Here is a 10117-nt window from a genome sequence, read left to right on the forward strand (position 1 = left end):
CAATAAAGGGTTAGGTTTAGGATTAAGGGTTGGTCCCCTGAGTGAATGTGTGAAAGGTTTTCTTTTTGGGCTCTCCACAGCGCACCAAAACAAGGTGTTGATTCTTACTTAGTTGCCATGCTCTCAGGCAAGAGATGCCAGAATGGCAATGGACATAATATATCCTTATTGGCTATGGAAAATTGTGTGTGGATGCCTAGGCAGACTTAATGTATGGCACTGAATGCCAGTAAGTGAACCCTATTACAGACCTATTATATATAGGGTGTGATGGACAGGGTAAAATATTGGGAATCTGTCATCTGATTCTACAAGAAAGCGAATAATTGACCTCCATCAGGATAGAAATCCAAGCGCATGCACATTTACTATACACACCAGTTTTTAAACATGTTGTATCACTGATGCTTGATAGAAGAAAAAACCTTGGGATTCTCCAGAAGTATTGAACTAAAATTTCCAAGATCCCAACATAAGCCTTATGAGCCTTGGTGGAGCAGTGGGCTAATGCCTCCTTAAGTAACACCAGCTGCCTGCAATTAGTGCAGGTTCGAGTCCCACCAGGCTCAAGGTTGACTCAGCCTTCCATCCTTCTGAGGTAGGTAAAATAAGGACCCAGATTGTTGGGGGCAATTAAGCTGACTTTGTAATAATGCCGCTTGGGGTGTGTGTGAAAGCCCTAATAAGCAGGCATATACATAGAATGAAGGCTACTGCTAAGCTTGTAAGCCGCCCTGAGTCTTCGGAGAAGGGCGGGATATAAATGGAATAAAATAATAATAATAATAATAATAATAATAATAATAATAATAATAATAATAATAATAATAATAATAATAATAATAATAATAAATTTTAGCCATGGTCAGGGCCAGCTTTAGGCCATGACTAGGTTGGCACTGCCCTAAGGTGCCAAAGCATACAGGTGCCAATGTTGCTCCTCCTTCTAAATCAGGGGTGTCAAACTGCCAGCCTGCAGGCCGGATGCATCACACAGAAGCTGCACCAACTCCATTGCTGGCAATGGCAAAACAGTCCTGATACATCGTGCGACGTCACGTGACATCGCAATTTGACATGTCTGATCTAAATCATTCTGAAAATGCAAATCTTCACATCATTGTGTCTTTTAGGGAGTGGTGCTTCTGTTGACTCCTGGTAACTGCCTGGACAAGTCCCAGCAGTTTTCTTACCCAGGTTTTCCAGAAGTGGTTTGCCATTACGTCCTACCTGAGGTTGAAAAAGTGTGACTGGCCCAAGGTCATCAACCTGGCTTTGTGCCTAAGGTGGAACTAGAACTCACAGTCTTCTGGTTTCTAGCCTGGTGCCTTTAGCATACATCAAACTGGCTCTCTCAATACAGCTCTCCCATACTGCTTAGATGGATTGCCAACGCAACTAGTCTAACAAGATCTTGTTCTTATTTGGCATTTGTAATCTTTGCCTCATTTGTTTCCCCCAGTCCATTGTCTCTTTTCCTCTTTGAAGTCAGAGTGCAAAAAAATCAGGGGTGTGGTTGGTTTCACTTATTCTGCAAACTGCCGTACATGTCAAGGCCCCTCCAAATACTAAACCCGCATATTCAAGTTCAGAAACAAAACTGGGCCTCCACCCAATACGGTATATATTTCTTCACCCTAGAAATATTCACAGTGTATATATTTGATAATACCTTCAAAAGAAGAAAAGGTTTAATTAATTCCTACCACTCCCAAAGAAAATTAACAAGCCCCTGCAAACTCCTGAATCCATAGAAATTGCCTTGCAAGAACCTTATCCAAGGCAAAGGATATTAAATTACTCAAGATATAATAATTCTTGAGTGTTCTAATGTAACGTGTAAAGCCTACAGCAATAATTTTATTATGATGATTCATTGCACAATCAGCCAAATGTTCAGACTGGATTTGGCATTTCTGTCCACCTATTGAGTCCTTCCCAAGAAACTGGGATAGGCAGATGTAGATATTTAATGGTGTTAAGAAGCAAAGCTGCCTTTTGCAATTGACTAATGGTGAATCTGTCAGTGCCAATGGTATTCAAGTGGTGCTCCAATTATTTTGGGATTTTATTATTATAGATCATTGCACAATCACCCCGATGTTCAGACTGGATTTGGCATTTTTGTCTACCTATTGAGTCTGGCATTTTTGTCTACCTAAGGATCTGGGAGAGGCAGATGTGGGTTTTTGATGGTGTTCCTGAAGCTAAAACTCAAATACTTTGGCCACCTAATGAGAAGGAAGGACTCACTGGAGAAGAGCCTAATGCTGGGAAAGATTGAGGGCAATAGAAGAAGGGGACGACAGAGAATGAGGTGGCTGGATGGAGTCACTGAAGCAGTAGGCGTGAGCTTAGATGGACTCCAGGAAGGCCTGGAGGAACGTTGTCCATAGGGTCGCGATGGGTCGGACACGACTTCGCAACTAACAACAACAAAAAGATATCATTGTAGAATATAAGCTATTCTAAGTAAAGCTGCCTTTTGCAATTGATTGATGGTGAATTTGTCAATGCCAACAGTGTTCAAGTGATGCTCCAGTTGTTTTGGGATTGCACCCAAGGTGCCTATTACTATTGGTATTACTTTTGCTTTCTTGTATTATTATTTAAATTTATGTGCCAGGTATCTCACCATGGGGCTACTCTACATGACTTGGCACAGTAAAAATCGAGACATAACAAGAAAAATGTAACAGTAGCAATATAGTGAAACAATAAAATAAACAGTGAAACAAACAATGAAAATACAGTAATATGAGATTAAAAGATGGGGAAGCAAGTAATGCAGGAGAAGAGTGGGGTTTGTTATCAATCTAATAGCCACCTCCAGTTTGTTTGATTTGATTTGACTGGAGTCAGTTTCCTCGCCTGTCTCCTTCTGAAGTGTGAGCATCCTCAAATTCAGCTTTCTTCCCTAAAAGTGTATGTGGCATGTTTGGTGTAGACAACAGACTGCATTTGCCATTAAAGGTCTAGACCACATTCTACTAACTGGATTAGGAAATGAGAGGGATTGAGTGCTGAGAAAAAGCAAAAAAAAAAAAACATTTGCCTTTGGTCCCCATTTGCAAAAATTTTGGCTCATTTGTCAAAAACCCGCTTTGATTCTGGGAAGTCAAGAGCTGCCTTTAATCAGGGAGCATTGCATAGAAGAGGGGTCCCCAACCCCTGGTCTGTGCACCGGCATCGGGCCACGGCATGCCAACAACCAGGCCGCACAAACAAGTGAAGCCCCATCCATGGGAGGCAGGCAGCACACAAAACCACGCCCCCTCCAGTCTGCAGAAAAACCTCTCCCCACACAACCGGTCCCTGGTGCCTAAAAGTCGGGGGCCTCTGGCCTAGAACACTCACAATGATTTTCCATCTTGATATCCTACTCCATCATAATGGCAAGATCAACTCAATTTTCACAATCAAATCAAACCCATAATAAAACTTTGGAGACTACGGCTCCCAGACCACAATTGCTCAGACACCATTCGCATTGTTTGTCTCCAGCAGTCAAACGTGGTTTTATATAACTATATCCTATGTTCAATCTCACAGAAAAGAAATTGCTTTCAGATTGTTTTGCTTCCAAAGAAGAAGACAGTAATGGATAAGGTTCATGATGTAGTTACCTTGTGGTTACAGACATGAAGGGGAATGCTTGAGTTATTCGTTTTCACCTTACAATACAAACTAATCTGAAACGGTAGAATGTTAGTAAAAGTACTAAAAGATTAAGAGTGAATTATAGCCCCAAGTCATCCAGGCTCAGCATCCTTTGTTGTTGTTGTTGTTGTTAGCTGCGAAGTCGTGTCCGACCCATCGTGACCCCATGGACAATGTTCCTCCAGGCTTTCCTGTCCTCTACCATCTTCTGGAGTCCATTTAAGCTCACGCCTACTGCTTCAGTGACTCCATCCAGCCACCTCATTCTCTGTCGTCCCCTTCTTCTCTTGCCCTCAATCTTTCCCAGCATTAGGCTCTTCTCCAGTGAGTCCTTCCTTCTCATTAGGTGGCCAAAGTATTTGAGTTTTAGCTTCAGGATCTGGCCTTCTAAAGAGCAGTCAGGATTGATCTCCTCTAGGACTGACCGGTTTGATCGCCTTGCAGTCCAAGGGACTCGCAGGAGTCTTCTCCAGCACCAGAGTTCAAAGGCCTCAATTCTTTGGCGCTCAGCCTTTTTTATGGTCCAACTTCAGCATCCTTAACTAACTTTAAAACATTGCACTTAGGCTTGAACCCGAACTCCTGACTGTTGCCATGTTCACCTTGAGGCCAGTGGTGGGATTCAAATATGTGAACAACCGGTTCTCTGTGTGGATGCTGCTTCCAGAAGTCCATTCAGGGCCTGCGCAACAAAAAACTAGCTACCGGTTCTGCCGAACTGGTGCGAACTGGCTGAATCCCACCACTGCTTGAAGCCCATCAGATGTGTCAGACTAGAACTTCCAATGTCCCAAGACAACATGACTGCTGGGGTTGTTTGTTTTTTTTGATAAATTGACAAAAGCTACTTTTCTCTTATAGATATCTGAACCTTCCTTAGAGAATCAAAATGCTTTTGGAAAGGGATATATAGTCAAATTCTCAAAAGCACAGGACTTGCAAATGTTCAAATGAAAATACTTATTTAAAATCCATTCTCTCCAAGAGATCTTTCTCCTTCATAGAGGTAATTCTCAATTTACCACCATTCATTTAGTGACCATTCAGAGTTGCAACAATACTGAAAAAAGTAACTTATGGCTATTTTTCACACTTACTACCACTGAAACATCCTCATGGTTGCGTGATCAAAATTTGGATGCTGGGCAATATTTATGAATGTTGCAATGTCCCAGGGTCACGTGATCACCTTTTGTGACCTTCGGAAAAGCAAAGTTATTGCTAACTTAACAACTGCATTATTCACTCAACAGATGTGACAAGAAAGGTCATAAAATGGGACAAAACTCACTTAACAATTGCCTCGCTTAGCAACATAAATCTTGGGCTCAGCTGCAGTCATAAATAGAGAACTATCTGTATTTTTAGGCTGGAAAGATAGCTCTACTACTCATAACCCCCAGCCCTACATTTCCCGTGTCTTTGATTTCTGTGGGATTGTCTGTTCTGGACACAAGTGAATCGTCCCATCTAGTGCATTAAACAAGAGAGAGCATCTGATTCCGTCTGTCAGTATGAAATCAATCACTCTTTTTCCAAACAAGCATGCCTTGCAAAAATGAAGATGTGCTTCCTATCCACCACCAGTTCTAATTTTCTCTCTTTTTTTTCTTCTCCGTCCAATTTGAGGAACAGAACACAAATTACAGTTATGGACATGATTTCAACTTGACCATGGAAAAACCACCAACTTCATCCCAGCAAAGACACAACAGTGATAATCATAGAAATAAGTTACTGGGGCAACTGCGTCAGATATCTAGTAGAGGTTTGTGACCCCATCTATTTATCCAGATGTCTAACGTTAAGCAAGTATTGGAGTAGATGGAACATGTTCAATGTCAATATCACCTGTGGCTTACCTTGGGAAACAAACATACGAGAGCAGCCTTTGAAACAGACTATCATTCTACTATCTATCTAATCAGATATTTTGATGGTAATTCCTAGTCTTTTGAGGAAAAGCAGATGGCTCAGGAGCCTCTAGCTCAGGGGTGTCAAACTCAATTTCATTGAGGGCCGCATCAGCATTGCGGTTGCCCTCAGGGGGCTGGGTGGGTGTGGCCTGGGTGGGTGTGGCCTACTGGGTGGGCGTGGCTAGAGTGTGTATGGCCTACTGGGTGGGCGTGGCCAGCTCTACATCGTTCGCATCAAGGGTGCCTATCGGGGCCTGGGCAAGAGTGGGACAGATCTGAGGGTCTCTGGCAGGAGGAGGGTCTCTGGGCCAGGGCCAAGGCAGAGGGGGCCGTTCCCTCACTGTTTCCAGGGTGGCTTCACGGGCCGTATGACACCACTTCGCGGGCCGGATCTGGCCCCCGGGCCTTGTGTTTGACATGTCTGCTCTAGCTAAACCTACACTTTCAATATTGGCTTCTGAGTATATAAAACTGAATGCTATACCTTTTAAAAAGATTAATTTTACTGCAACAAATGTCCACCTGGACTGATCCTGGGAATATTAAGGTACTGTAGTTTAAATGATGGACTGAATTTTGCATGTAGAAAAGAAATTCATCAACCATCAGTAAATGGATTTGTTTCTCTTCCTTCTGTTGGCATTTTTTTTAAATGCAGGTTTATTTTTTAGATCACCAGGAAGTATTATATTCCTGCTGTGCCTTCAACAGTCTTCAGCTGCCATGTAAAGGGATATGTATCACTTCTTTGAAAATATCCTTTCTATAAAAACGTAAGAGAAAACACTTGATTGGTACCAAAATGACTACCTGCATCTCTTTTCTTCGGTATAATTCAATTGGAAGAATGACGGCTTTAGTTTTATTCCATTTTATTTACTGAGGAAAATGCTTCCATAGCAACAGACATATGCTTGCTGAAGTTTCCAGCTTAATGAGAGAGGTGGCTGAGTGTCACGGCGTTTTTGTCATTCATAGCTGTTACAGTAAAGATCCTGATCTATGCAGCATTGATTTCTTAGTGTTGTTGGGGCTGACATCATATTGTATCAGGCCTTGCTAGAATTCTATTCAGAGGCATACAAACTTCACATAAAAGATCTTCAGACACTCCCAAGTAATGAGCATGTACTCCTAGCTTTAAAACTAATGTTAAGGGATGCACTTTGTTCTCTTTGCAAATGAAATTATCACTAAAAGCACAGCTTCTGCCTGGAGCCTGTGGTGGGCTGTTGGGGCTTTTTTTCCACTGAATCAGAACATCCCTCTAGAAACAAAAAATGCAACTAACAAATGCATCGAGAATGGTGACCGCAGAGTTCAGAGACGGCAGATTGTCTGAGATACCTGATTGGCCGTACCTGGCATTTAAAGTACCCCACTGCCATTATAAATTTCAAGAGAGAATCAATCCTCAAGCATACAGAGAAACTTGCCTTTCCAACGAACACATCTTCAGAGAAGCTCACCAGGAATAATTCCTACTGAGAGGTAAGTTACTCCCCAAAGTATTCAGCCTTTGCAGTGCTTAAGCAGCATTGTAGCAGCCTTCCTCTCTGGATATTTTGGACTACAATTCTTTTTTTTTTCATTCCCCAGATAGTATGAATAGAGCTATCCATTCTAGCTGGAGGGTTGTGTGCAGTTTAGGAGCTTTTGTTAAAGGACAGTTAGACCATAAGGGAGCCTAGCCAGAATCAAACTAAGAAAATTATCTGGAGAATCAAATGAATACTTACAAAGACTCTCTCCCAGGATGCCAATCAAGCTTCTCGTTTACTATCTGAAGCTTCTCAAAGAAAAGAAATAACTGTTTTGGCTGTAAAAAGAATGCATTTAAAACATACCCCCAAGGTAAGTTTCCAAAGGTGTTGTAAAGAGCTTTCTTCTAACTCATCCAGAGGAAGAGATTGCGCAGAATCCATTAGAACTGTAGACAAAGACTGAGAGTCCAGCACAGCAAATTTATTAGTGGATGGAAAAGTTTCCACAAGTGTCTTCAGTTCTTTACTTATTACATAAGAATCCATTTTTAGCTGTTGTGCTTCAGTGTGTCTGCTAGCTTGTTTCAGACAAAGACATGGTCTCTTTTTAGATTTCGTTCTTCAGGTTATAATGCTTCTACCTTTGAGATCATTTTTAAGCAAACAATTCAAGGGATAAAGTGTAAAAAAATGAATGTCCAACTGAAAAAGATAGAAGTATATAAAATAGTGAAATTGGGGTATGTTTTCACGGCTGGTATCTGTTGGACAGTCCTGAACTTCACTGTTTCGTGACCATGATCTAGACGACAGATATCCTGATGTGCTGCTGGCAATTGTGGTTGGCATCTTCAGATGCAGGCACAATGTATCAAGTTTCATCAAAAGCTACATGTAATCTTCACAACATGCTGAGAAGCCTCTTGAAAAGACATTTTTACAATGTCTAGTATTTACTAAGTTTTGGGGGAAAGTGCTGGACTATATAAATATGGTTATGTGACAAAAGCTAAAGATGTCAAAAGGGTATTATCTTAAATTGCATGCCTAGTAGATGGAATATGATAAGTGGACACTGTAAATGGATTCTATGGAGCCCTACTATGGCCAAAAGACTAATATTGCAGCACTGAAAAGACAAATGTATGGTCTCATTCACTAAGTTGATTGAAGAGCAGATTGATTTACGACCTAGGAGCAGATTGCCTATAGATGTAGACCTTGTATGGAGAAGTATAATAAAACATGGAACTCATTTCTACAAAATACAGTAGGTTATATAACTGTATTAGAAATAAATATCTATGCCCTTGGATAACATTTGGATAATATTTACATTAGATATGTAGATTTGCAGCTGTTGGTGTCATGGTTTTAACAGGATCTTGTGTTTTGGCTCTTTTTTCCTCTTGCATTTTTTCACTTTTTTAAAAAAGGTTTTCTGTTTTACTGAGAATGCATGTATTTGTGTCGTAATTATGTGTGTGTGTTGTTCCTTTTCTTTTTCTGTTATTATTTTAGAATAAAAATGCAAAATTTCATCTATGTCTTTTGCTGTTACCTGCCATTCTGTCTCACTCCCCCTTTCACAGGCAGACTGGGAGGGAATGCAGTCTGGATTCCAAAGGGTGGGGGTGCATTCCAGAGGAGCAAGAGACAACTCAGTTCAGATAGTTTGCATGAGAGACAGAGAATGAAGACAGCTCCTCCTTAATTGTTTCCAGAGCATATGCCTTAAGTAGTAGTTAGCATGCTTTCATTTAGTAAGATTTCTGTCTATGGGTGGGGGACAAGAAAAAAAAATCACAAGGTGTCTTTCATGATTTTTGGAGCATGACACACAGACACACAAACTAGGTTTTCTTATGGCTAAGATGTAAAGAGGTTTTAATTTGATCTTGGCTGGGTAGTGCAGAAGAATCTATTTGGATGTGAAGCTTAAATTAAAATGGAGTTCCTGTTGGCTCTTTACCTGCCAAAGGAAGTTGCTTTTTCCTTAGCAGTCAGAACAAGAATTTAGCTACCTGGTGAATTCTAATAGTTGCAATGGTTTCCAAGCTTTTTCAGTACTGCTACTTATGCAATATTTTGAAATCTTCAGTTAGCTGTTGCCGTATCCAAAATGCTTCTTCTTCTTTTTTTTTTCAAAGATTTCACAATGTGGAAAAATCTCCTCACGGCTCTCCTCCTTGCAGTACTCTGCAGCCATGTCGGTCTCTGTGTGAGGAGGAGCAGTGCACGCAGAAGGTTGTGGAACAAGAATGCCAAAAATTTCACCAAAAGTTCCATCACCCGGAGAAATCTTTGCTATGGCAGTGAAATGATTGACAGCATGACTCTGGAGGCCAATGACACCATTTTTTACAGGGATAATGCAAGGGAGTTTCCCAATGGAGTTTTCTACCCCAACTGTTCTTTGCCCCTCTGGCTTAATGAGAGCAGGGAAACTCGAACCGAGGAATGTGTTGACTTCATCGTCACTTCAAGCAACTTGAGCCTGCCCAACGGGAAGAATGCAAGTGATCCTGGTGAGAGAGTGATGTGGCTTGTGATCAACCACTTGTGTGCCAATGAATCGTGCAGCCAGCCATGCCCAGGATCTTCAAATGTTAGTAGTGTCCATTACTTCATTCAAATTCTAATGGCAAGCCTGTGGCTTACTCCATTCTTAGCTCACAGTAGCATATGGGGGAAAGTCCTATGAAAACCGACAAGATGATCTGCAGGTAGCAAAGCTTCCTTCCCCATTCTTGAATTTCTAAAGATAGGGAAACAATTAGTCAATTATGTGTAGGTATTTCCAATCTTTATTCAACCATCAGCTTCCCCATTCTGCTCCTCACAATGGAGAAAAACTGTGTGCTATAAGTGCACGATGAAATAAATGTGTAAATGATAGCAAACCATCATTTAACTGAGATCAGAAAGATCAAGGTTATCTTTAACCAGCCTTTGAGCTTTGTCAATCAGGGTCACTCTGGAATAACATTTGAAATATTTCTCTTTCTAGGTACCTCTGAAACTATTAGCCATGTTTTATTATATTGCAAATTTATG

General features: G+C 41.1%; 1 protein-coding gene across 1 annotated transcript; it reads left to right on the top strand.

The window, feature by feature from the left end:
• Positions 1–9218: 9218 nt before the first annotated feature.
• On the top strand, positions 9219–9764 carry LOC310644114 (prion-like protein doppel; the record flags this gene model as incomplete). Its single annotated transcript, XM_083368886.1, has 1 exon — positions 9219–9764. The coding sequence occupies one exon, from the start codon at positions 9219–9221 to the stop codon at positions 9762–9764; it is 546 nt and encodes a 181-aa protein (XP_083225012.1).
• Between the last annotated feature and the right edge of the window lie 353 nt (positions 9765–10117).

Source organism: Vipera ursinii, assembly GCF_947247035.1.
Source record: "Vipera ursinii genome assembly, chromosome: 8".
In the NCBI taxonomy this organism is placed as follows: Eukaryota; Metazoa; Chordata; class Lepidosauria; order Squamata; family Viperidae; genus Vipera; species Vipera ursinii.